Here is a 26,972-nt window from a genome sequence, read left to right as displayed (position 1 = left end):
CCAAATCTTTGCGGAGATAACTGGAAATGAATGATGCAGTTTGTAAAGGGAGCAGTGAAAAATGAAGGAGTGCGAAGCACAGACCATTCAGTAAAGATTGTACTTAAAAATATACTCAAATGGGAACGTTTCTACCAAGAAACATCAGAAAATCTAAGATTTTGTTTTGATGGTAGTTTAAAATGCCTTAAGACATACTCGTCTACTTGACTGAGAGGCAAGTAAATACCTACCTGTTGTAAATCCTTCCTCAAGAAATAGCTTGAAGTGGCAGGAGTGCGTGCATTGCTCTTTCCCTAGCCTTGTCAAAATTATTTGTTAAAAACAAGTCGAACTTGGTGGTATTAAAAGCTCAGCCGGGAAACGCGCGCGTGCATAAAAAATGGGAGGAAAAAGAAATACAAAGCCTTCCAAAGAGGCTTCTGGGGGGACTCAGACGCCCCTCTTTGCCGTGTTTGTACCGTGGCTTTGCAGTTTGCTTCTCCGGGAGGGTTGAAAGGCAGCGTGCAGATGAAAGCACGCCTGCTGGGCTGAGGAGCGGGGATGCTCTCATTACCGACGCTAGCTCGAGTGCGTGCAGGAGCTCGCTAGGACTCAAAAGAGGCTGAGGCAGTTATTTGGATAATAAGTACCTCCACGGTTACCTTAGGCGGATGAGGAAATGCTCGTGCTTCAGGGCATAAGCCGAGTCCTAACTGGGAGAGAAAGGCTTCCCCCGTGCCTCTTTGTGGTGGCTTCCCCGTTCTGGGAATTTCTGTGCCTTTCCCAGCAGGGTTTGGTTCTGGGGCAGGATACGTGTCCAGATGATTTTATCCTGGCGACCTTAACGAGCTCGGTGTAGCTGCTTGAAAATTCCCATTCCCCCCGAAATCACATCTGCAGCTTCCCTGCAAGACAGATGTCAGCCCGTCAGCCCCTATATTTTTTTTTGCTAGGGAGAAATCCACACAACGCCCTTCCTTAAGCAACCCCAGCAAGCTCGGGTAACCCCATCCTGTCGCAGATCCCCCTGTCCCCTTTCCATCCCAGGAGGCCAAGAGAGAGCTCAGGGTAGGATCCGAGTAGCCCTGGGCACCGTGAAACCCTCAGCACCGTGCCGAGCCACCACGCATTTTGATTTTTTTTTTTTAATTATTATTATTATTATTATCATTATTTTTTCAGGGGACTCTGCTGCATCCCGAGGGCCGCGAGGGGGGAATAACCTGTTTGATTTTATTTTTTTTCAGTTCTCTCAGGCCAGACACACCACAGCCCTTTGAAACGCTCTGTGTCCCTTACCCCACCCATGAATGTGCCAAACCAGCCTCTAGGACATGGATGGATGTCTCATGAGGACTTACGAGCTAGAGGACCCCAGTGCATCCCTTCCGATCATGCCCCCCTGTCTCCACAAAGCAGTGTAGCCTCTTCGGGAAGTGGTGGGAGTGAACATTTAGAAGATCAGCCTTCCGCTCGTAACACATTCCAGGAGGAAGGGAGTGGTATGAAAGGTGAGTGACAAATGAGATGCCTCCCCCCCCCTCCTTGCCCCCGCCTGGCCCCAGGACCGAGGCTTGGACGTTTTGGGCCCTTTGGGGCCGTTTTGGGGAACGCGGGCTTTGGTCGTGGTTGGAGCCTCAGGGACAGGGTTGGTCTCGCCACCGTCCTGTAGGGTGATGAGTTAGGTTTTCTTCTCGAGGTGCGTGTTCCCTCCCCAAAAAGCTGATTTTTCTCCGTAGCCTGTGGATCGTAGCTGTGAGCGGTGCTCTCTTCCTCTTTTTTTTTTCTTTAATTACAGTGAAAAACGGTTAAGTTTAGCAAAGGCACGGGCGATTTATCATTGTGGTGTTTGGTGTGACTAGGAACCCACCAAGTATTTGGGGAAGCTTTGGCTCGGGACGCTTGTTTGGACTGAATTTACCCTGCATCTTTCAGTTGTTTTCCCCCCTCATGCTTGCTTTTCAGCGCGACTTTTAGCAATAAAGCTTTGTCATCCTGGTAGCAAATACGGCAGAAACGAAACCCCCAGCGCTGCAGTCCTGGAGGGAGAGCAAACTTGAGACCAGAGACGCGTTTAAACCGCTGCTGTCAGGTGTGTGGCACAGCACTGCGCCAGCAGAGGCGGTTGCTTTTTATTAATGCCAAGCAACTCCATCACGTGAAGCCCGGTGATAAGGAAATCTGATATTTTTTTAATAGCCACGAGGGCTGATTTTATTCAAAATCAGACAAATCCGGGTATGTGCGGGTCTCCCTGACGTGGAGCTGTGTTCGAGCTGGCCCTGGCTGTCTCTGTGTGATTTGCATGGAAGAAATGCATGAAAACCACCTCGGTTTGCCCTGCGAGGCGGATGCTTGGCGCTGAGCCCTCTGCCTGCTTGGGCTTTGCACCAGGACGTAGCCTTGGGGTAGCGGCCGCGGGCTGTGGGTGTGAGGGGAGAGTTTTCTAACGGGCTCTGCTCGCTAACGAGCTTGTTATCGGGGAGAGCATCGTCAGGAGAGCACGGCACGGAGGGGTCTGCTTCACGTGGCCTTCCTCCAGGTTTCTGCTGGGGGAGCTGGGGAAGAGACCGTGTGCACCGCGCTTGGCTCTGGATGATGCAAAACCACAGTGCCAGGACCAGGGTGGGCAGAAATTTCCCAAAAAAACATAACAAACCCCCACATCCTAACCTATTCGGGGCCAAATCCGCCCCATGTCCTTGGGAGAACCAAATGGGACACCCAAAGGCTCCGTTGCCCAGGGAGCCCTCCTGCCCCAGCCTGGTCTCCTGTCCCCTCCTCGCCACTGCTTGCCACCGCTCGATTCCCCCCGCGCTGAGCCAGCCGCTCTGCTTTTGTCCTGCTCCCCGGGGACATGCGAAACAGATGTCTCCAGCCTCTGCTTTCATGCCTGAAGACTGTCGTGTCGTCTCCCCTCGGCTGCTTTTCCTTCAGACCGAACCAATCCAGTTCGTCCCCAGATGGTTATTTGCTAAACTCGGGGTCGTTCTCGCTTCTCTCCTTTTCCCCCCCACCAAGCCTGTATCTTTTTGAAGGCGTTGCTGCCCAAAACTGGACCCGGGTATCAAGGCTGAGCAGGGCAGAGCGGGTTGCCATACAGATCGGGCTCCCGTTGCTGTGCAGCTTCATCGTTCTCGAATAACACAACACCGCTGGCCGCGGCTGACCCCCCGTATCCCCAGATCTTCCCCAGCACAAAGTACTGCCCGTTCCCTGCCCTCAGCTTGTGCCGGTTATTGTTCCTGCATCAATGCACAGCTCCGTGCATTTTTATTGGATTGCGTCTTATTTCATCCAGACCGCTTTCCGGGTGTGCCAAGTTCCTTCTGAATTGCAGCCACGTCTCCCCAAGCCGCCTGCAGGCTCTCGCCGCCTGGTTTCATCTCGGCTGCACCTTCCCCGAGCTTGGGCTTTTTCCACGTGGTTTCTCCACTTGCTGCAGCGAGGCAAGACCACGGGACCTCCGGGTCCCCCTCGGTGCCTGGTGACCCTCTGGGATGACCATTTGGGATGGGGACCCGCGGTGTCTGTCCATCCATCCAGCCGTTCCTTCTCAGGCACATCTAGGGGCACAGCAGGGGAGAGTTTGGGTAGAGCTGGGGGGTTGTACCATACATGTCAGGCTCAAAATGGGCTGGGCTGTGGGATGCTGTAAGGACGCTTCGGAAGGCACCCGTGTATGTGTTGGCTGCAGGATGAATCCTTTGAAATTCCTTCCAGATTTCCATGCCAGCACCCAGATATGTGTGTGCTGGTCAAGCTCGCCTCAGGCCTGGAGTTTCTGGCACTCGTGCCATGCCTTGGCAATTAGGTCCTGGTAATTGGTGATTAAAGAGGAGCTCCGTGCGTGGACGGCTGGCTCAGTGCTCCATGGGGATCGTTGGGAAGTTGGACTTCCCAAGGACCATGAAATCACCTTGAACAGTCTCCTGGTTGCCTCTTCTCTGTAAAAGGGGAATTTTCTGCTGGGTTTATGTGTGTGAGAGGTTGCTTCTCTCTCCTGACAGTGTCCAGTTGGGCTTCCCATTGACACAAACGTGTGCCAAATGTCCCCAGGGGACAGAGGAACGGGCAGGCTTTTAATGTCATCACTGTAACAGCACGTTTTCCATAAAATGAAGTTGAGATTCAGTCCCTGCTCTCCCCACCTGCACTGGGAAGGGGGCTTTCTCTTTATACTTTTAATGCAGAAATTGGTTTGAAGCTTTTGATGGTTGGTTTGGGGCTGGTTACACGTTGGGACTTTTGGGAAGTGGCATTCTTGAGCTTGTCTGTGCTCGGCAACTGCTACGCCTCGTGTTTGGTGTGGGGCTGGTCTCCTTCAAACACAGTGTTTGAGGAATTTCATTGAAACACGAATACCGACCTGTGTCAGGGGACAGAGCAGGAGCAAAAGGCAAGGGACAAGGACTAACAGAGAAGGGGATTGCCGGGGATGCCAGCAGAGTGCTTGGGCTAGGCTCTGACGGGGCTGTTGTCAGGTTCTGGTGCTAAACGAAGCGGGTCCCAATTTACCAGAGCATTTGAAGCCTTTAGGGTGCAGAACAAAAGCATCACCAGGCATTGGGTGCATCCCTTGGGGGTGTTCACGGGTCCCCCAGGCCTGCGAGACCCAGCGTAGCTGCCGGCTGGCTGGAGCTCCCGAAGCGAGTTGCGCCGCCTTTTGACAACCCATCCATTTCTCCACGCCCAAAAGTAGAATGAAACCCTCTTTATTTCTCTTTAAGCGGCTGTTTAAATTTTCAGCACATAGCAGCTTCCCTCACGCCATAAATCAATGCCCGCCGTCGGCAGCGCAGCCGTTTGCTCATCCCAGGCTCAGCCCCGCCGGTCGCTCCTGCGGCTCCCGTGTTCCTGACACGAGCTCGCGCCGTCTGCAGCAGGGTGGTGGTGGCTTCAAGGTGGCCAAGCCAGCTTTCGGACAGGTTTTGAAGTCGTTTTGAGACACCCCTGGTGATAAAGGGGGCTCGGTGTATAGCGGTAGGTCCACCAAGCTCGGCGGGATGCTTGGCCGCAGCAGATTTCGATGGTTTTATCTTGGTTTAAGCAACAGTGCTTGGATCGGAGAGGTTTCAAGAGCCAGGGGGCTAAAACCCAACCTCTGAGGACGTGTCCTCATCCAGTTGGTGGTCCTCTCAGCCAGCAGTATCCACAGCAGTTCATCTCTGAAGGGTCCCGCGAGGTTCAGTAAAGGTGCCTGAAGGTTGGATGCGGCACTTGTGGTACTACAAGGTCTAGTGGGTGACACTGGTGATGGGGAATGGTTGTTCCAGGTGCTCTTGGAGGTCTTTTCCAACCGTAACGACTCTAGGATAGCAGAGGGCACGGGGAACCCAGCCCCTGATAGACTCCTCCTCTCATTACCGTGCGTCACCGAGCGTGAACTAAAAGGGAGCTCTCCTCTTGTCGTTGTGCTGCAGATGTTCCAGCCTGGCTGAAGAGTCTCCGGCTGCACAAGTACGCGGCGCTCTTCTCGCAGATGACGTACGAGGAGATGATGGCCCTCACCGAATGCCAGCTGGAGGCACAGGTACATCAGCTGTCAGTCCTAAAGCCATCAAGGGCCCTTCTGTCACTCCCGGGACCATGACAATCACCTTGGGCACCTCTTGTGGCTTTGCCTGGAAGGTGTTTAGCCCGCTAATGGCTGGGGAGCAACCAGAAAAAGGAAAATTGAGGATTGGGAAGGTGAAAAAAGGGCGTTGTACCTGGAAAAGGCCACGTCCAGGACTTCTAACTGCAGTCCGGGGGTGAAATTACCATCCTCCTCCAAGCTGCTGGAGCTGCACTTGGGGATTCATCTGGTTGGGATTAACCAAGTCTGATTGGGATAAACCAAGTCTGAGCATTTCTAGGGTCTTCAGTTCCTAGATCCCCTTGAAGGCAGTGGGACTTTGATGGCTGGTTTCCTTGTTAACCTTTGAAAACGTCCCCTTCCTCACATTTACCCCTGTGCTATCCTTGGGATAAAGAGGTCTGCTCAAGGCCTTTGCTTTCACTGCTTGAGATGTACCAAGGAAGGGGCTAGCTGGAAATCTCCATCTCTAGCAAATTTCTAAGTGATTTTCCATGCCCCCTGCAAATCAGGGATTGGATTAATTTGTAGCAGCCCCTTCCACTGCGGGGAGAAGGGCTTTGGGTTGATGCAGCTGTCCCGTGGAGGTGTTAATGCCAGGCTCTCTGCTGCTTTTACAGAATGTTACCAAAGGCGCAAGACACAAAATAGTCATCAGTATCCAAAAGCTAAAAGAAAGACAAAACCTGCTCAAGTCTTTAGAAAGGGTAAGTAATCACAGCAACTTTTATATTTCCAATTTTCTGATTGCAACGATAGCCAAGGATTAGCTGGGGTGCAGCACTCCCTGCTCACACTCGTTGCTGGGACCTTTGTGCAGAAACCTGTGGTTGCCTTGCCCGTATCTGAGCGCTGTCTCCCATCAATTCCGTACCAGATGCAGGTTTTTCTGGGGGCTGCGTTTTGTAGAGTGGGCTCTAATCTGTCTCCTGCACTCACGGAGCTGTGATGGATGTTCTCTGCAGCTCTGCCACAAGCCCAGCTACCGCCTTACCAGCTGCGACCGCCAGCCTGCCTCGCCTTTTCCTCTGTATTTTGGGAGGAAAGGAGCAGTCGTGCCCCCAGCTGCTCAAAAACACCCGAACCCCAGGTGACGGAGGGCACCAACCAACATGCATCACGGTGCCTGGACAGCACGTTGAATTTTCAAGGAGAACAAAGAGAAATTTCTTTGTCCGCTCAGCTTTTGTCAAGCAGAGGAGCGCCGGCACAGCAGACCTGCTGGGAGCAGCTCGCTTGGCCTCTCGCTATTTATTATTGCGATATTATATTATATTTAATTGCACCATCCTCAAACAGCAACTCGCACAGCCTCCCACTAGGGGCTTTTAAATACTTCTGTGGTGTGTTGCTATTTATTGGTGTTTTCGTTAGCTCACTGCTTCACTATTTATTTATAACATGGGACTGTGCTCGGTATCGCAGGAGCTGGTAAAGCCGTATTTACCCCCATATATTAATAATAACTATCAAATCCGAGAGAGAGAGACAGCCCACTGGATTGAGCTCGCCTCGGTGATGTGTTTTCCAGGCAGTTGCACAGCCTCTTCTCCTAATTCTCCGCCTCGGTTTTGAAATATGGTATTGATTGCCCGTCGTGGTGCGGGAGCACCAGCCCCATCCAGCTGGCCCAGCCAGCCACACACACAGCAGGACAAGGGAGAGAAGTGCCAGGGGCTGCTTTTGGGGTGCTCACAGGGGGAATTTGGGCTGGGGGTTTTCCCCGTACCACGCTGGGCTGGGGTTCAGCACCGCCAGTGAGCTCCCACTGTATTTGGGAGGATACGTCTCTGTTTTTCCAGGCTTCCTATCCAATTTTTTTTTCCTTCTTTTTTTTTTGAGGCTAAACAAGAGCATGTGTGTGACTTGATTTTTTTTTTGGGCAGTGTCTTGCTGCTAAAGATCGCTGCTTTCTTGGAAAGAGCCGCCCCACCCCTCCCCGCTGGTTAGCATAGCAGGAATTTTCCCCAGAAAGCAGTGCCCAACAGATTGACTCCAGGTCTTTGGGAGAAGGGGATCCCAGTATCTCCAAGCTGAACGCTTTTCCTACAGGGACTTCAGCTCACCTGCAGCGTTTTGGTCTCCGTTTCTGTCTCCGACCACATCCCACCCAGCTCCCCTTGACCTTCTCCCACCTCTGCACCCGTGCTCCCAGTTTGGCCCAGTGTATACGGGGACATCCACCATACCAGCTGCCTTCACAGGAGGTTTTCCTGGGATGAATGGTGCCGGTCTGGTTCTCAACCGATGCCCCATTGTCACTACAAATCCTTTTCTCCTCTCTTGAATCCTCAGGACATCCTGGAAGGCGGCAACCTGCGCGTCCCGCTGCAGGAACTACACCAAATGATCCTCACCCCCATCAAAGCCTACTGTTCCCAAACCTCGAGCCCGGAGGAGCACGGCCGGGACGCGGACTCGCATCACCCCCCGTCCCTGCTGGGCTCGGACAGCCAAGGCTCCGACTGCAAGGACTCTGCCACGGGGGGCATGCAGCAGCACCACTTGCCGGGCTGCGAGGGCGAGTCGGGGGGGGCCCCATTGCCCGAAGGCGACCTGCCCGGCCAGTTCACCAGAGTGATGGGGAAAGGTGAGTGGGTGCGGGGTTTTTTGGGCGTCCTGAGTGCAGAAAAGCTGGGTCCGAGATCCTTTTTAAGCCCCGGTTTGGATGCAGGACACCAAAATGCACAGGTGCTGTTCCACGCCGGGTGTAGGGTGCAGGGCATCATGTTGGGCTTAACACATGTGAGGTGGGGAGCAGCATCGTGTGCCATACACAGGGCTGTTGTAGCAGGTTTGTGCAGTCTCAGACGTGTCCTACCTCCCCTCGGTGCCATCTGAGGTGTTGGTGCTGGTTGCACAGAGGTGAGGGGGACGGGGAGCATCCACAGGCTCACACGGGAGATGAGGAACGGAAAAGAAATTGTAGGGATTCAAAGGAAACCCCAGCCCTGTCCCTGCTTCAGGCCCTTTCTGCAAAAAAACACGTTTTCTATCTAGGAACTTGGTGTAAAATTTCCCAGGGGATTCCTCTGCGCTTGCTTTTACAGCATGCACTCAGAAAGAGGTTGAAATCCTGCTGTCACCCCTGGGAGCCCGTTCGCAGCGGGGGCAGCTTTTGGGAGCAGGAGATCTTCTTGCTGACGCTGCCTTTCGCATGTCGTCATGGGGAGAGGGGAAGGCAGGCAGGGCCTGCGCTCCTGGCTTGCCCGGGTCTAATTTTGGGGACTTAGAAGGTGCCCGTCTGGACGCTCACCAGCGTAACTGAGAACAAAATCTGGCCCTAAAGATAGGACGGCACGGCAGGAATTGGGGACGGGCATTTTTTTTCTCATTGATGAAGAGAAATGGAGCATCTGAAGCCCTGCTCCCAGCTCAGTAGCCCCGTTACCATTTCTCTCCTCTCTTTTTTTTGCAGTATGCACACAGCTTTTAGTTTCCCGACCCGATGAAGAGAACATAAGCTCCTATTTACAGCTCATAGACAAGTGTCTAATTCACGAGGTGAGTGGCAGCACATCCTACCAAACTCTTCTCATCGCTCCGAAACCGTTCCCAAAGTCCCTGTTGATGGAAACGCTCTGGTTTCTAACACATAATACAGAGTGGAAGAGCAGGGGACACCCCCACGGGGATGGTTTTCCTGGTGCTTTGCAGGGGCAAGGAGCTGGAGGGGCGAGCGCATCGTGCTGCAGCTTATTTGCTTTTTGGAGAGCATCAGGGCCTGGAAACGGTGCCGAGGCTTTTTAGACAGCCGTGCGGGGCTGTGGAAGGGGACAGCTCGGGCACAGCCACCCCGTGGGCTCGGAGCAATCAAGCCAGGTGCTAATTAGCCTGCAGGCTGTCCTCCGGAGACCTCTGCTCCCCTGCGCTGGCGGCGCGGAGGTGTCTAAAGTTAGCGGCGGCGGGCACGTGGGTGCCCCCGTAACCCACACCACCAGCCTGCAGCAGCGGCCGTTTTGGGACGGATCCGTCCCGTCCCCTGCCTGGGTGACCTTTTACTGGGAGCCCCAAGGGTTTGGGGCTCGCCCTAGGTGACCCCCCCAAGGGTGTTGGGGTCAGGAGCAGAGCCTGGCCCCAAGAAAGAGATGGGAACAGGGTCCAATGCGGGGGTAGTATGGGGAGGGGACACAGTGGGGGTTTTGGGGACGCCCTGCTCTGCCCAGGGGGGTGGCAGCTTTGTCCTGAGATGGGTAAATCCCCGAGGGAGGCCAGGGTTTGCTTCTGGACCCGCTGGTGGGGTTAGGATCACACCGCTGCCTGCTTCTTTCCACGCACGTACGTAGACATCCCTCCCCGTTCCGCTCAGGAAAACATTCACGTGTTTCCCCGTTTTCTCTCTTTTTGGGCAGGCGTTTACAGAGATCCAGAAGAAACGGCTGTTGTCATGGAAACAGCAGGTGCAAAAACTCTTTAGGTCTTTCCCTCGGAAATCCCTCCTGGAGCTGTCGGGCTATCGGCAGCAGCGGAGGTACGCGGGCGCTGGGGGCGGCTGCGGGGTTGGGGACGGAGCCTGGCCCCGTGCCCGGCTTCAAATCTCCCATTTGGGGCCGGGATGCTCCAAGGGCAGCTGCTGCTTCGTGCTACCCCTGCACCGAGCATCAGCCTTGCCCCTGTCCCAGGCACTGGAGGGATTAAACCTGGTAAAAAAGCAGGAGGGAAGCACCGCACCCATTTCACAGATTGCAGCTCAGCCGGCGAGGGGCTGAGCGAGAGGAGAGCATCCTCCAGTGCTTGCCCTGTCCTTCCCTCTCTGTCCTTCCACCCCTTTACTCTTTATATCAGTGCTGGAGTTTTACCAAAAAGCCCTGAAATGGCAAAAAAGATTGGGAGCCCACACGAGGCGCGGGGGCCGCGGTCAGACGGCGCGGTGCTACGGACACCCCTGCACTCACATCCACGCCGAGTTTCGGGGGATCCTAGAAAGCGGCCGGGTTATTTCAAGAAAGGATATTTTTAGCCCGGTTTTAACAATAACGTCAGCCTTTTGTTTCGTTCTGCTGAGCGTATTTAATTGTAAGCTTGTGCAAGTTCTCCCTTCTCAAAAAAAAAAAAAAATAATAATAATTCTGGGGAGAACCAACTGTGTTGGGACATCCAGGGACGCCGCAGCAACGAAAGCAGAACTGGAGTTTTCCCCAGCAGAATGAAATGAAGCGTTTTGGAATGGGAAATCCAAATAATTTCAGTGTTAACAGGAGGCACAGGAGCAGAACAGACAAGAACAGAGGTTTTCACAGACCCATTTGGTCCGGCCCCTGGCGCAAGGTGGAGATGCCAGCCCCAAATGCTCACAGTCCCTTTGGCAGAGCCGCTGGGGGGATGCTCTTGAGCTGCTCTTGGGTTCCCTCGCTGCCTCCGGGTGCTGGTGGGTTGCACTTTGAGTTCCTTCTGAGCCTCCTGCTCCTGGGATGCCGCGAGACCACGCGGCCGATTCTGCCTTTCTCACGGCGCTCGTGGGCTGAATGGCAAGAGCGTTTTTTTGGCCGAGGTTTAAAGAAACTCAGCCGTGCTTCCGCCCAGCAGCTTGATCCAGTTTTGGGATCCCAGCCCGCCCGTGGCTTCTGAGCACGGTCGGAAACCCGCTGCGTGGCTTCCCGAGGCTTATCCGGTTGTTTTTGTCTCGTTCCTCTCCTTGCTTTTAAATGCACAAAACCACCCCGGGGAGGGATGCTGGCACATCCGACCCCGTGGGGGCTCAGGCAGTTTCGTGTCCCGAGCTCGGGGTCTGCCCAAATGATGTCTGAGCTCAGCTCCGGGCCGTTTTGCTCTTCGCACCAGCAAAATAACCCTAAAAAAAAAATGAATGTTAACCTGGGAGGTGCGGGAGGGGGGCTCCCACAGGAGGGAGGATGCTGCGGGACCGCTCTGCGGGCTGGGGTCCGCAGCGGGACCTCCTGACAACCCCCCCACCACCTCACCCCGATTTTTTTTCTCTCCGCAGCCGAGGCTTTGGCCAGTCCAACTCCTTGCCGACCGCCGGATCCGCCGGGGCAGGGCTGGGCAGGCGAAACCCCCGCCAGTTCCAGATCCCCTCCCGCAACCTCCCCACCGCCCGCCTGGGGCTGCTGGGGCCCAGCGGGCTGCTGGGCACCCCCCAGCGCAGCCCCGCCGCCAGCCCCGCCATCCTCAAGCAAGGCAGGCAGGTTGGTCACAGCTCGATACGATTTCTTGGCTTTTCCTCCTCAAATTTGCCCGGATTCCCCGTTTTTAAGCCCAAGGTGTGTGTGCAGGGTGCGGGGTTACCTGCGGGCGCTCCCCTCCCTGCAGAGGGGCAGGGAAAAGGGAGGTGGGGTGGGGATGGAGGGGGGCACACGGCCACTTGGAGGGGGAAAATGAGCCCACAGGGATGCTGTTTTTGTGTAGGGGTGCGTGAAACTCATTAATAAACTCAATTAATAAACACAGGGCTGCAGGGTGAAGGGGTCAGACCCATGGGGATGGTGGAGCCGATGTCCCTATGGACACTGTCGAACATCTCACGCCTTTTACATCTCATGGACATCACCGAACACCTCGTGCTGTTTCACAGCTCACGCCGTCCCGTTGTTTTTCCCCCGCAGAACCTCTGGTTTGCCAACCCCGGGGGCAGCAACAGCATGCCCAGCCGCAGCCACAGCTCGGTGCAGAGGACGCGCTCGCTGCCGGTGCACACCTCCCCGCAGACCATGCTGATGTTCCAGCAGCCAGGTAGGAAGCAAACCTTCGCCTTTTTGTTATCCACACCTCGAAAGGGATGAGCGTCCGTGGCGTGGAAACAGCCACCAGGGTGCCCTTGGGCAGAGCAGAGGGCGGAACGAAGCGGGGACGGAGCCTGACCCTATAAAGAGACCGTCCTTCCCATGGGGACTCGCGTCCCCTTTTTACTTCATCATCCTCTGAGCGTGGTTTTTCTTACCGATGCCCTTCCCGTGGCAGCTCATCATGAGGGACAGGGCAGTGTGGTGTTTGAACCCCCTCATTTTGGCAGCAGAAGTCCTGTATGGCCAAAGCAGTGCCTGCTCTCGCCTGTAGGTCAAACCCCAAGACAAGGGCACGCTTCTGCGGGCACCAGGGGCGGATCAATGGGCTCTGGGCACCGCGGCGGATCCTCGCTGGGGTCCTGCAAGCCCCCGGGGCTGGCTGGGGTTGGGGACTGAGAGCGGCCTCACACGTGTGTGCTATTTAAAGCCCGCACCGGGGCGAGTTTGACCCTGAAATACTGCCTGGGATGGGGCTGCAGATCGGTTACAGCGGGGTATTTAGGGAAAGGAAGGAGCGGCGCCTTTTGGCCACCGATGGGAAAGCCAAGGGGTTCAGCAGCAGCCCCCCACCCCTCGTGTCCATTCATCTGCTGTTGCAATCCCAAATTGCACCTCCTTGCATGCAAATATGGGGCGAAAATGACGATTTTGGCAAACTTCCCTTGCCTGAGGTTATTGCATCAGAAAGTGAAGTGCCAAATCCAATAACAACGGCCTTGGGGTGCGGGTGGGTCTTGCCTGGAGCTGGAGAAACCCACCCAAAAGGGCATTTCCCACCCCGTAAGTGCTCTCTGGGGCATGGGGCAGGGTCCCCAGCGCATCCCCTGACCGGGATCTCCTGTTCCCTGTCTCCTGCAGAGTTCCAGGTGCCGGTGACTGAACCTGACATCAACAACAGGCTGGAGTCCCTGTGCCTGAGCATGACGGAGCACGCGCTCAGCGGTGAGCACTCCCTCCTCCTCGGGCTCTTCCAGCACGTCCAAGCGGCCTCGACCGAGCCCCCCGGGAGCTGCCCCGCGCCCCCCAAGGGCTGGGACAGGCTGTGGCTCTGAGGGACGGGCCGGGACGGACGCTGCTCCCGCGTCGGGGCAGAGGGGTAAAACCGAAGGCAGGGCTCACGGCCAGCACTAGCACAGCCCGTGCTTCGTAGCCACTAATTAGCTTGCTAACCGTAATTAGTGGTAGCTCACTAGTCTGCTGGTAGTTAGCAGCAACGCCACCCAGTTCACAGGCTCTGGAGCATTTTACCCCTCTGCCAGCCCCGGCCCCGCTTTGTTGGGGGATGTGGGAACCCCGAGGCACCCCGGGGCTGGAGCTGTCCCGTTGTGGGCGCAGCACCAGCGATGTCCATGGGGATGATGTGTGGGGAGGGAGGAGGGGGCCAGGCTGCAGCAGGGGCAGGGAAGGTGGGTGAGGAGACCCCCGGGGAGGCACCGCACGCGCCCCCGACCGATGCAGCGGACCTGCCAGCGCGGATAGCACGGGAGCCCCCAGCCCAGCCTGCAAAAATGGGACGAGCTCAGCAGCCCGCGGCGCCCAGACCCTCCCGAATTCCCAGCTCGTGCCCTGAAAGTCGCGGACGGACGGACTTTGGAGGACGGGAGCCCGCGGGGAGGACGGGTGCCCCCGGCGCGGCTCCCTGCAGCGATGGCACGGCCCGTCCCGGGGAGAGAGACAGAGAGAGAGAGACGTGGGAGCGAGGACTGTACGAGGCAGCAGGGTGCTGGCAGCACCCCTGGCCGTGAAAACAAGGACACTGCTGTCACCCGAAGCGTTCCTCCGGCGTGTGCCCAGGCGAGGCTTAACTGTGTTGTTCCTCCGCAGGGTACTGCTCCTCCGAGTTATTTTTTTTCCCCAGATCGCATACCCCAAGCCTCTCCAAAGCGGTCGTGCTATAAATAGCTCTGCGAAAAAATAATAATAATAATAATAATATTAATAATAAACCTTTGGGGAAAAAAAAAAAAAAAAAAAAGAGTAACAAACCTGTTTGTTTTCAAGTCTGAAATTCCGCCCGGCCGAGCTGAAGGAGAGGCGGTGGCGGTGCTCGGGGCGGTGTGACAAAACCCGCTGTGTCCTGTCCCCGTGTGCCCCCCCCCCGAGCATATCCCAGCCCCTTCTGCACTGTGCAGGGTGGCGGAGGAGAGGGCAGCACCGCTGTGCGCCCCGGGGGTTTGGGATGGGGTCTTTGGGGGGTGCCGAGGAGCTCTTGGGCTCTGCCCCAGCTCCTGCAGGGGAGCATCTGGTGCTGTGGGAGCCGGCCCAGAGGGCTGGGAATGGGGCCGGGGTGTGCTTTGTGCCCCAGTAAAAGCTCCCGGTGTGCCGGGGAGGAGGGGAGGGAGGTGCTCGCAGCAGGGTCGTTTGTGCAGTTTTGGGGTGGGTCGCGCATCCCTCACTGCTGGGCTCTGGGCTGCGGCTGGAGGCAGCCCTGCTGGGACGGGGATTGGGGGCTGGGGGCAGCCAGAAGTGACCTGTGGGGTTTTTGTGTGTCCAGCCCTGCAGCACAGGCGTTGCCGGGCTGGATTAGCTGGGATGGGGACAAGGCAGCACCCCGGGGCCAGCTCCAGCCCTGTCCCCATGCAGTTGGGACAGTTTGGGGGTCCCAAACTCGCACCCACATCACCGCAAGCCCAAGCTGCCCAAACCCCCTCTGCTCCTGCACAAAGTGACCTGGGGACAGAGCAGGAACATCCAGGGGTGGGACAGGGACTGGGGAGGGCATCACCAGCACCCCAAAACCCTCCCCACCCCACTGCGAGGATGGAAGGAGGGGAATAACCCCGCTACCATCTCACTGCAGGGCATCTCTGGGGGGGGGAGCGGAGCAGTGTGAGCCCCCAGGACCCTTCTAATTTTCCCTTCCTGCTTGCAGATGGTGTCGACCGGACCTCCACGATCTAGAGGACGGCGCGGCGGCGGCGCTGGCCGGGAGAACAACTGCTGCGGGTCCAGCGGCGAGGTCCGGGCGCGCGCGGGAGCCTCAGCGACAGCTTGCATCCTTTTCTCTCTTTCCTCTCTCTCCTCTCTCTCTTTCTCTCTCTCTCTCTCTCTCTCCTGTTTTAATTTTGTGAATGTGTAGATTGTCCTTGTGAACATATCACTAGACTTGGAATTTGTGTTGTCATTTATTACATCCATGCTAGGGAGGGGGGAAACGGCAAAAAAAAAATAAATGGCGATGATGGAAAAAAAAAAAAAAAACACAAAAAAAAAGCATGGGGAGGGTGGGGGGGACGCGGCAGGAAGGTGCTGACAGTGAGGTTTCACCAGCGCACCGTGGGCAGACCCTGTTTCTGAACCAGGCAACGAATCCGTAGCACCTGCGGGTGCCCAAAGCCCTTTGGGGAGGATTTGCAAGGGCTGGGGTTGGTGGGGACCTCGTGGGTGCTGCCACCTGCCCGGTCCCTGGCCTTGTCCCACCGGTGCCATTTGCAAAAACGCCCCATGGCATCGCCGGCTCGCGTTTTGCTGAGTTCTCAGGGGCTGGACCAGCAGCCGAAAAAAAAAGGGCGAGCAAATTCAAAAATAAAACAACAACAAAAAAATAATAATTAAAAAAAAAAAAAAAAAAAAAAAACACGATCCAACAAACCTTCCTTTCAGTTTTGCAAAAGAGCACCCGAAATGGCGACCTGCCTGTTGCTTACGCGGCGGCGGTGTCAAAGGAAGGGCGCGCGCTCCCCTCCCGCTGCTGCTGGGGGGGGGGGGGTCGTGTCCGTCTGCCCGTCTGCCCGTCTGTCCGTCTGTCCGGCCGCCCTCGTGGTGGCCGGCGAGGCCAAGGGCCCGGGGATGTCGGCGAGGGGGCGATGCTGTGTGCGGTGAGTGTCCGTTTCTCTGTCTTGTGGGTAGCGGGAAGGTGCTGCATCCTGGCTTTACACATCTGCCCAGCCTGCCCGAATCGCCCCTAAATCCCATCAAAACCCCGTTAAAAAGGGGCTTTTCCAGCCCTGGGATGGCCGGGGGGGTCCTGGCCGCCAGGTAGAGGGGAGGTTTGGGAGCGAGCACACGTTTATCGTGCACAAATAACTGAGTGAGAGCGCAGTGAGCACCAAAAGGCCGCCCCGGTTTGGGGCACGAAACGCACCAGGGAGGGGATGTGGGTCACAGTGGCTCATGCCCACCTCCTCTAAGAGCCTTGGTGGAGGAAATTAATAACAATTAAAGAAATCTCGACTGCTCAAGGCAGGAGGGTGGTCTCCTGCGGGTTGGTTTTGCTGTAAGCCCGGGCTGAGCTAAGTGGAGGCTGCGAGCGGGGTCACGGCGGCGCTGCCAGAAGGGGCTCGGCCAAAAACCTCTGCTGGGAGCGGGGTTTCGGGGCCAAGCCCTCGGCAGGGGCATTGCCAAAGCGGGCTGAGGGCTGGAGAGGGCTGCTGGCAGATCTGGAAACCCATTTTTGATGCAGCATTTTGAAGTAGATTTATATATATATGAGAAAAAAAAAAAAGTGCCAAATGTTTTATGTTTGCTATTTCTTGGTTTCCTGTTTACCGGAAGGCTTGAGGTGATGTTTACCGGGGGGAGGAGAGTGGAGGAGGAAAACCAGAGCCCAGGAGGGGCTGGGAAGTGTTGCGAGGAGCCTGAAAAATGAGCGGGGCAGGGGAGGGGGCGCGGCGAGGCTGGGGGGCACCCAGCACCCGTGGCCAGCGCGAGCACCGCGGCGCCAGGCTTTGGAAAGGAAGACCCGAAGCTGAGATTCTATTTATTCCTTTGCTGAATATAGAAACAGAGGTTATCTGATTGTTAGAGAGATTATTTTGGATATATTACTTGTGAACTTGCTATGGCTGGTAACCATGATAATGTCTGTTATTAACAACCACCAAATAATTCGTTGTTTTTTTCTTTTTTGTTGTTTTTTCTTTTTTTGTTGTTGTTTTTTCTTTTTTTTTTTTTTAAGCTTATTTTCCATTGACAGTGTATAGGTTAATAACTACTTAGTTGCGTTTGCTGTTCCTTGTTTTTAAGTAAAAAAAAAAAGAAAAAACAAAAAAAAAAGTGGCTTCAGTTACATTTTGGAAGTCCTTCCTGGCTCTGTGGGAGGCCTGTGCTGAGTGCAGGTAACAGAGCTCTGTTTAAAAAAAAAAAAAAAGAAACACGCAAATAAAATCCTAAGATTAAAAAAAAAATAATAATAAAATTATTTATAAAAAAATAAAACTGAAAAAAAAAAAAAAAAACAGTTGCATGAATGAGGCTGTGAAGTCAAATATTTAGTAATAAAGCGGCAGTGCCTTTCTTTTTTGTATTCACCCGTTCACCCCACGTGCAACTGTTCCCTGCGGCTCCCGGCCCGCCGGCGCTCACCAAATTTTTGGTCTCGCCCCACGTCGGGCGCGCGGCCCCGGCGGCTCCCACCGGCTCCTGGTGCTGATGCCCGCGGCCCCAAACCCGGCACCCCAATCCGGGATGGCCCCGCGGGGCCGCGACGCTGAGGAAAAGCCCTTTTCTTTTGAGGTGTCGCCGTCCTTCCCCGAAAGGACGAGGCCTTCGCCGAGCCAGGAGCGCGGGCGCTTGATGCGAGCCGGCACCTTTGGGTGCTCGGCTCGTGACACAAATCGCTGGGGGGGGTTCGCCACGGGCCAGGGTTGGGTCAGCACGTAGCGCGAGGATTTCTGTTGTCACCTTTCTCCATGTCGGGGCGCGGGGATGCGCCCCTCCCGGGTTGGCTTTCTGGATGTGCCTGATGGAAAGTAGGTCCTGCAGACGTATAATTTGCACACAGCTCCGATAGAACACTAAAGTTGATTTTATACAAGTCATCAGAGTTTGCAAAGTGAGTTTTATTTTTTGTATTCCTTTATCTTTACTTAAAGGTGAATGTGTATTCCTCTGGGAGGAATAGGAAGAAAAAAAAAAAAAAAAGAAAAAAAAAAACACAAAAAACAGGAATGTTAATAATGTTAAACAGAAAACTTCCTCCCTTATTAATATATAACCCTTATGTATTTATGCATATTGTAAGCTTACTTTAAAGAGCTTTGAACTCTCTTCTGTTGCATGCCGTTTCCGGGCAGACTTTTATTGTACATGCATGCATTTAGTCCTGTTTTTTCTGTACAAAGTTAGTGCACAAAGAAATATTTTTGCCTAGTTAATGTTGCCAAGCAATGCATATTTTTTAAATTTTGTCATATATGGAAATAGCATGTTTGTTACATGTAAAAGCTTCCTGATATAAAGAAATACTAATGTTTGGAGATGCTGGTCTTTGCAAGTGTACAGTTTTCAAATGTTGTTACCAGTGAAACACCCTTGTGATTTAAACTTGCTCCAATGTATTTATTACTCATTTCCTCCCATGTAACTAGGAATCATGGCTATATTTCATATCAACGTTATATTGAAAGTGAAGGGAGATGATTAATACAAGGTTTTGTAACACTGGGGTGTGTCGCCTCTTTATTTACTCTCTTTTTGGCAGGTTGGCAGATGGTCGCTTAAAAAAAATAATAATAAAAAACACAAAATAAATGGCCAGCCTGGTGGGGTAAAGGATGGGAGGAAAGGAGTAGCTCAGCTCTGCGGGGCGGTTGTTTTAGCTTTATATAAATCCCATGGTAGGAGTTTGCTGCTTACAAATCCCCGGCATTCCCCACGCAGCCTCTTATCTGTCCCCTTGGGCTGCCCACGCGCTGGCAGCTGTGCTGATACCAGATTTCTTTGGAAATCGGCAGGAATTGGGGCTCCAGGAATCGGGGCACCAGCAGCATTTCCCCTTGCACATGGGGCAAGCGGTTTGTCAGTGAGCCCCAGCATTTGGGTCATGCCATAAGGCTGGGCTGAATCGCTGTGAGGACCACGACTTCAGGTTTTCCCATATTTTCTCAGCTTTTGTGGGGTCTTTAAGGGCTGGCATGTTCCCAACAGCTCTTCTCTGGGCAGAACCAACTTTTGTTTTAGCACTAAACCTATTGCTGGGCCCTGAGAGGCAGAGCTCAGTACATGGCATGAGCACACCATCGTCCCACCCAGCCCCAGCTGATGCTTGGGACCTCAGCTGATGGGGTTTGGGACATCTCCAGGGGTGGCACCCTCACAACCTTGCTGTGCAGCTTGTTCTGGGCTTAGACCACCCTTACTGTAAAAAAATAAGCATTTTCTGGCACGTAAATGGAATTTCCTGGACTTCAGCTTGTGCCCATTGCCTCCTGTGTCTCTGAGAAGAGCCTGGCTCTGCCTTTTTTACCCCCATCAGGTGCTTACAGACATCAGTAGGAACCTCCTGAGCCTCCACTTCTCCAGGCTCTCAGCCCCAGCTCCTCCGGCCTTTTCCCGTAAGGACAACCGCCCTGAGCCCTAAATCAGCCTCGTGGCCCATCACGGTGCTCCTGTCTCTCCTGCACTGGGGAGCCTAGGACAACAGCTGAGTTGTTCACTAAAGCCAAAAGCTCACTAAAGCCACAATAAAACACCCGCCCTTGCCCCTCGATCACTGGGCCCATTGCCTCGTCATTAAAGGCCGGCCAGGCCCGACGTCCCTCTGTGAGCCCCCGCTGACTGCTCCCATCACCTCCGTGTCCTTCAGGTGTCGAAATTGTGCCCAGGATTAGCTCCTCCAGCACCTTCAAGCTCCCCAGTGCCCCTTCCATAAAGGAAGGAGTAACATTTGCTCTGATCCAGGCCTCAGAAACCTCTCTGATCACCGTGACCTTCCCGAGATTACCAAGAGCGGCCTCCCTGTGGCTCCTGCAGCACCCATGGGTGCCTCCCCTCAGGTCCCAGGGACTCGTACATACCCACATCCCTCCCCAGACCCAAATCCACGTGAATTTTGGCTACCCAAGCCTCATCCCTGGATGTTTATACATTGTCCCTGTCCCCTGCAAGCAGGAGGTGCAGCACAGCATCTCCCCTCATCTCCTCGACCACCTGCAGCAGGAGGATGCTGTAGGTGCTCGCCAGAGACCTCCAGGATGGCTGGCGCCCTGTCACAGCATCCCTTCAAGGGACTAACATCCTTCATGAGGAAAAGACCTGCAAATATGGGCTTATTCAGGTTGTGTGAGCGCCTCATCTGCTTCTCCCTGGAAGAAACTCCCAGCAAAACCCTGCTGAGCCCGACCAGGAGGCCGAGCCCCCAGCAGCATCTCCTCAGGCTCCTTCCATTTAAAGATGCTCCTGGGCAGCGCCTCACAGAGGTGTTGGATCCCACCCGAATTACCCTGTCTGGGAGAGCAGCACACAGGGACCGGCACCCTCCGACCACACAGCGCCTCGCCCTCGCCGGGCGGCTAAGAAAAGCCTCACCTAAAACCCAGCGAAATGCTCTTTCCTTCCACAAACAGTTTGACTTTCCACGTACGTGCGTCTGCAGTCTGGGTTTCAAAGCACGTGTTTGTTGCGCTAATATTGAATGAAAAGGGAAAGGAAAAAAAATAATAATAAAAAAAAAAAGGGTGGAAAATTGGAGCTAGACGGGCTGAAAGGGCTCCAAGGGAAGTCTGCAGCAGCCGTGCGGTTAGGGAAAGTCGCAGGGCCCGCTGACGGGCTAACTGGAAACAGGCTTAAAAAAGGAAAGGCTGGGGAAGAAACGTTTCCATGCTGTCAGGAGATGCTGATGCGGAGCCATCCCAGCTTTACCAGCCTGGGCTCGGCGATTACGACACGTTTGAGCCCCTTCCAGCCAGCGAGCCGGGGCAGTCGGGCTCACGCAGGCTGTGGTTTTGCAGCCTTCTCCCATCCCAGCCCCTCGGAGCTGGTGGAGCAGCCCCAGGCTGTGCGGTGTCCCCGGCACATCTCACAGCAGTGTGCTGTCACCTGTGTGGGACACACACACCCCTTGTTCTTATAACAGGGGCTTTTCTGAGCCTGCCTGAGAGGCTGGAGGAGATGCAGCCTGCTCCCGGCGTGTCCTGACCTCAGGCTCCCCGTGCAGGTGCAAAGTGCTCCCATTTACCACCCAGGGGAACAATCACTGGTGGTGGGCAGGGATTTCCCAATATAGAAAAGTTTAATCTGGGTGGAGAGGAAATAATTAATTCCCCAAGGTGTCTGGCTGGGGGATAACGAGGGGCTGCCTTCAAGCGAGGAGCCCACTCCCCAGACTCACCAGATCCCTGCCCTCTCTGGCAGCATGGGGCTCGCAGCCAGGGACGTGAGGGTTTTGCAAGCTCATCGTGGCCTCTGTCACCCCCTCGTGATGGGACAGTGATGCCAAACCTCACTGGGGATGAAGCACCCGAACTGGGGGCTGCGGGGGGCCGGTTGCAGCTTTGTGCAGCCCAGCCCCATCCAGCTGCGGTGGCGGAGACATTTGGCAGTGCCTTCACTGCCGGGCTCAGCAGTGTCCCCGAGCTATTTTTATTTGCCTGCCTGCCAGCCGAGGGCTCTGCAAATAGCTCTGTAACGTAAGGCTGGCACTGGCACCCTCAGGCTCTGGATCTGCCCTTGGATCCCAGTGCACACCCTGTGTTTTGGGGTCCTGGCATGGGCTGGAGCCCCAGCACAGCCTCCCGGCAGCTGCAGGACCCCGGCACCCCACAGCACGTGGCTTGCGGGACTGCCAGGGGAAGGTTTATTTAGGGCTTGATGCTAAAAACCAGTGCCTGACACAACCAGGGCTCTGCCATGCGTTACTTCAGGTGTGTTGAGGTGCTCTGCCCCCTCCCTGACTCCCTACTTTCTCTTTGAAGCCCCTATAGTCCCCCATTCCCCCCCAGCTTTCAGCCAAAACCAAAATCTCCGGCTGTAAGGACCATAGTGAGAGCCCACCACGTGCACATGGATGCCATAAATCCATACAGGTTCGATCTCTATAGCTATAGATCCCTCCATTGGCAGTGTCTGCAGCCTTACAAAGGCCGCTCCTCTGCACATCCCAGCAAGGCAGCTGGTGATGAGGGCTCACACAGGTATATCCTGGACCCACGCTGTCTAATTTGGGGGTGAGCAGCCCTCTCCCTGCAGCAAGCAGTGGGAGATGCCCCCGGCTCTGCCCCTGCTTAGGGAGGAGCCGAAAGCCAGGCGCAGGCAGAGCAGGGCCTGATGCTGCACCCGTGGGCAGCGCTTACAGGGTGGGTGCCTGCAGGAGCAAAGCAGCATTTCCCTTCTTTCCTCTAAAAAAACCTCCTGCTGCTCTATCCCGTTTGGAGGACAACTTGTCCAGCTCAGACAGATATCCCACTTTTGTACAGAGAACAGATTTTTGACTAGGTTTGATGAGATAAAAGACCATCCTGGCAGCTTAGCCCCTGCTTTTTTTGAAGCCACTGCCTCTTCCAGCCCTGCGCAGGGGCTCCCGATGCAGCATCACCCCACGGTGGGGAGGCCCAAAGCCTTGCAGCCATCCCAAAAAGTGCTTCCAGCCCCGTGCAAGCTCTCCCTCCTCTCCTACGAGAGCTCCAGGCCAGGCTCAGCAGAGGGAGCCACAGACTGTGCGTGCCCGGCTGCGGCCGGGGTGCTGCCACCCAGCCAGGTCCTCCTGCCCTGTTGCTCCTCGGGGTGTAAATGAGCATGGCAGGAGCATCGCCGAGCCGAAGAACAGGATCTTTACAACCAGCTATTGCTCCCACTGTTGCTGCTTTCCTACAAAACCCTTTCCTGTCTGAGTTTCTTTTTTCCTCCATCCTCATTTTTCTCATATGGTAGCAGTCGCTGCGCCCCCAGTTCACCCGCCCAGTGACAAGCACTGGGGACAATGGGAGCAGGAGGGTCCCGGCCAGGTGTGCAGGGACCTCAGGTGTGCACAGCCCCCGGCTGACACCCCCACGGAGCTCAGATTTAGGTCCCCGTGTGAAGGGTTGATGCAGGGCTAAGGCTGTGACCCTGCACAACCTGGAAAACGGAGATCCTGCAGGCCCTAAATTCATCCCTTGGGTAAATCACAACAGTGACAGCAACAGGGCAGGTGTTTGAGGGATTTTTTTTTTTATCTCCTGGTACTTAGCGTACCCACAGACCCCAAAACTGGTGATTTTTATGGCTAGAGCAGGAGGAGCGTGCTATGGCTGAGCTCTGCCTCCCGCAGGAGGTAAAAGCCACAGGCCCTTTGTACCACTGGTTTTAATGTAAAGATAACACCCCAGGACCTTAGTCCCTGGCTGAAAGGGTTTTGGACGTGCGTGGGTGATGGACAGGAGGGTGGGAAGAGCCTCTGGGCAACCTCAGGTGCCTCCCTGGTGCAGAGGGGACAAAGCCAGACAGCCCTGCTGCTCCTTTACTCATGAAGCCCCGCAGGAGTCGCTGCCTCACTGGCATTAGGACACCCCATGGAAAAGAAGCAAGACTCTAATTTGTTTTAGCACTTTTAAAATAATTTAATAAATCGGCCCGTGGAGCTCGAGGACCCTTAGAGCAGGGTTTTAACCTTTGCTTTCCTGTTGCAACTGGAGCAGGGGTGCAGAGAGGTGAGGCAGTGGGCACGCTCTGCCTCCCCTGCAACCCTCCACCACCAAGCACACAGCAAAAGCTGTTAAAAAAATAATCCTTGCTATGCTATCCTTTGGGTTATTTCATCCAAATTTGGTTTGAATACCACGCACAATGATTTATTTGATGTCCCTCTTCCCAGCCCAGACCCAGGCTTATTAAAAAGGGCTTTAATCTTTTATACCCTCTTGATTACCAAACCATGACCGCAACTTTAAATACAACTGGAAGGCAAGCTTCTCATAAAGGTTATTTCCGAGGGTTCAGCAGAAGGGCTTAGCTAAAGCTCAAAGGGCAGAGCTGACTGCGGAGTCTTTCCCAACACCGATAACTCGATAGAGACAGCGGGGGCAGAAACCAGAGGCCAGGTAATGAGCAATTTGAGCTCATTAAGCAACCACGGGGCTGCTGGAAGGTTGCGATGGCTACATCAAGCCTCCAGGATTATCAGGGCCCTCAACTGCAGCCACTCAATCACTAGGAAGAGAGGTTTTTGGCTAGGAAGAGCATCTTCTGGCTCCACATCTGCCATCCACAGGCAGCAGCATCCAGTGCTCACCACCAAGCTTGGTCACCAGCAGCTGCTGGTTGCGCACAAGAGGATGCTTTGAGGAAGAAATATTTGGACTTGTAGATTTTCTACTTTCTCTTACAAAGCACAGTTGGCTTGAGGCATGAAGGCAGCACGAGGCCCAGCCCCATGCAGTGCTGGGCACGAGCTGCACTGGAGCCCAGAAGATGCATTTTGACAGGAGGCTGGGATATGTAAGGGCACCCTGACATGACAAGGAGCTCTTAGCTCTTTCCTCCAGGAGGCAATCAGCCCCTCCAGCAGAAAAGTTACCTGAACCACAGCAAAAACCTGCACCTGAAAGCAAAAGGCAAGGTGAGAGGACCCAGGAGCCGTGCCCAGGAGCTGGGACAGTGAATCCCTGAGAAGTCACAGCTGTGTCACGTGCCAAAGAGATGAATGAAGACACTGGAAAGAAAATCAAGGTGAAAGAGCAAGCACGAAGGAGCTGCTTGTATGGGTGGCAATCAAAAAGTACCTGAGAAGCAACCATTTCCTGAAGGTTAGCACTAAAGGTTATCAGGAAATAAATGCAGCCTGTGCTAAAAGAGATGGGATCTCCTGGGGTGGGGTGGTTTAGGGACAGGAGTTTGTCATTCTCCTAACAGAGCTTGGGTCTTTTACAGTTTTGGGTCTTAGCCGTCTCATCCATTCTCACCAGATTTTTTGAGCTGTAAACACTTCCAAGCTGAGCATTTTTTCACCTCAAACAGATTTTTTCACATGATTACAAAAACAGGGAGGTTCCTTTTAAATCCCACACCTAAAAAAAAAAAAAAAGAAAAAAAAGGAGGAGGCAGGGAATAGAAGACTTCTTGCAGAAGTGCCTGTTTTGGCAGAAAGGCCGTTTCCCACCGTATTTCCCATCATAATCACCAGCTTTAACATACAGCCGTGAGAAAAGCAGAAGCAGCTCAGCTTTACAACAAAGACAATTCAGAAAAGTGCTCCAAGGCTTCCCAGGAGAGCCATGTCCAAACAGAACAGCCCATTTAGAAAACACACACGAGACCGGAGGGGGCTTCCATTCATTATTCCTCGTCCGTTTGTGACTGCCACGAAGCTCACCCACACAGCGTGCTGCGCCCAGCACATTCCCCATCCCTGCCTGCAGCCCCAAAACTTCCCTGGCTGCCTTTTCCCCAGCCTGGCTGGTTTCATCTTGTCCCTTGACACAGATCCCTAGGTAAGAGATTAGCAAAGTGACTGCTAACTCTTACACAGCCACTTCATTTCTTCTGCCTCTCGTTTTCTCATCCAGGCTGCAGACGAGCCCAAGAAGTGTTCCCCTCTGGAGGTAGCCAGCTTTTAGGACTCATTCACATGTCGGTGCAGCCACAGCTCCGACTGCAGCAGACACCATCTCACCCCTTGAAACTGCCTGGCAATGTAAAACAGCAGGAGTTAAGCTTGAAGAGACCTCAGAAGGACACTTGGGAGCAACCCCTACTTCCCCCCTTCCTTGCTCCAAGATATTTGCTGCTTCCTATGACACTGAAGATGAGAACAAGAAAAGTTGCACCAATCTTGATGGAGATTTTTTTTGGTGCCCTGCCAACAAGCAGGCACAAGTGATTTTTCAGAAGAGCAAACCGAGCATCTCATCACAGGGCTGGAGCACTTGCAAGCCCAGAAATCTCCCCCACCCACTTCCTCACACGATGCCATCACCTTTCAGAGCCACCAAGGACGCTACCACTCCAAAGGATAATACTGTGCTTTAATGTTTTAGAGACAACAAACATGATACAGGAGTAGGCTGTACGTACTATACATATATACACACTAGTTGTAGTTAAAGCTCATGTGTTTGACCAATATTAACGTTCCCAAAAAAATGCACCAAGTCTTACAACAAATATGTGAACAAAATCCAAGGCCACGAGTAGAGAGGTATGTTTTAAGGACTACAGGTCACGTGGAAATAAAAAAAAAACAGCGGTGGTGCAATATGAACTTTATCCTGAATAGAGATAAGTGGTTAAAACACAAACTTTTCACTACCTCAGGAGTAAGAACGTGGTTTACAGAGACTCAGTTTTCAAGCAACTAAAGCGAGCAGAGGGAAACAGATGTGTGCACCTCTTTGGTCCTCAAATTCACCTCCCAAATGTTGAGCTAAAAAGGAGCTTTACTCTGAACTTCAGGCAAGAAGGACTTAAGGCTTTTCAGCTGAATATTTGAAACCAAGACTGAAAAGTGGCAATAACGGCTCTCAATCATTTAAGGAGAACTAAAGCTGTAGAGTTTGTGTATTTTTTTTTTTAAGTGTGCAACACACAGCTTGTTCGTGCTAGCAGACAAGCTTCTGTAGCACCTAACCCAAAAGAATCCAAGATAGAGAATATTATAAAACATTTTTTCCAATAACCCTGTGAAGATGGCCAAGGTAAAGCTACTACATTAAACACAGGAGGTTATTGGCAAGAAGAGAGGGTAGTTCCAGTAATAAACTGGTGTGTTTGTGTTGTTTTAAGCCTGTCTTATTCCTGCTCTTTAAAGTTCTTTAGGCTCAATGGAAATTCGACCTGGCTTGATTTTCATTGTTTCCCCAGAAGGGTTGTGTGACAGGCAGGAATGCACACAAGTTGGTAAGACACAGCTTGCCAGACAAGGAGCTGCCTTTTAGGTTTAGCACAGAGAACATCTTGGACTGATATTCAGCATAGCTAGTGTGACTATGGGAACCTGCGCTGTGGGCATCTGACACCCTGGCTGACATTTCCTTTGT

The 26,972-nt window shown here is 53.9% G+C and overlaps 1 protein-coding gene across 5 annotated transcripts in view; it reads left to right on the top strand.

Annotated features, from left to right (window-relative positions):
* Positions 1-18,684, top strand: part of SAMD4A (sterile alpha motif domain containing 4A) — a 75,872-nt gene extending 57,188 nt beyond the window's left edge. Inside the window, exons 4-13 of one of the 5 annotated variants that reach the window (XR_014693792.1) lie at positions 1,230-1,493; positions 5,406-5,515; positions 6,181-6,267; positions 7,856-8,150; positions 8,979-9,064; positions 9,913-10,031; positions 11,505-11,706; positions 12,124-12,250; positions 13,162-14,128; positions 15,176-18,684. Coding sequence is in view for 4 of the 5 variants with exons in the window: in XM_084521724.1 (XP_084377850.1) it covers positions 1,230-1,493; positions 5,406-5,515; positions 6,181-6,267; positions 7,856-8,150; positions 8,979-9,064; positions 9,913-10,031; positions 11,505-11,706; positions 12,124-12,250; positions 13,162-13,355 (1,484 nt within the window). In the remaining variant the exon portion in view is untranslated. Of the gene's footprint in view, positions 1-1,229; positions 1,494-5,405; positions 5,516-6,180; positions 6,268-7,855; positions 8,151-8,978; positions 9,065-9,912; positions 10,032-11,504; positions 11,707-12,123; positions 12,251-13,161; positions 14,565-15,175 lie in introns of those variants that run through there. The other 4 variants (XM_084521725.1, XM_084521727.1, XM_084521724.1 and 1 more) reach the window with 4 other exon arrangements.
* The last annotated feature ends 8,288 nt before the right edge of the window (positions 18,685-26,972 follow it).

This window comes from Aythya ferina (genome assembly GCF_964211825.1).
Source record: "Aythya ferina genome assembly, chromosome: 5".
Lineage (NCBI taxonomy): Eukaryota > Metazoa > Chordata > Aves > Anseriformes > Anatidae > Aythya > Aythya ferina.
This window is presented reverse-complemented; position numbering and strand designations above follow the sequence as displayed.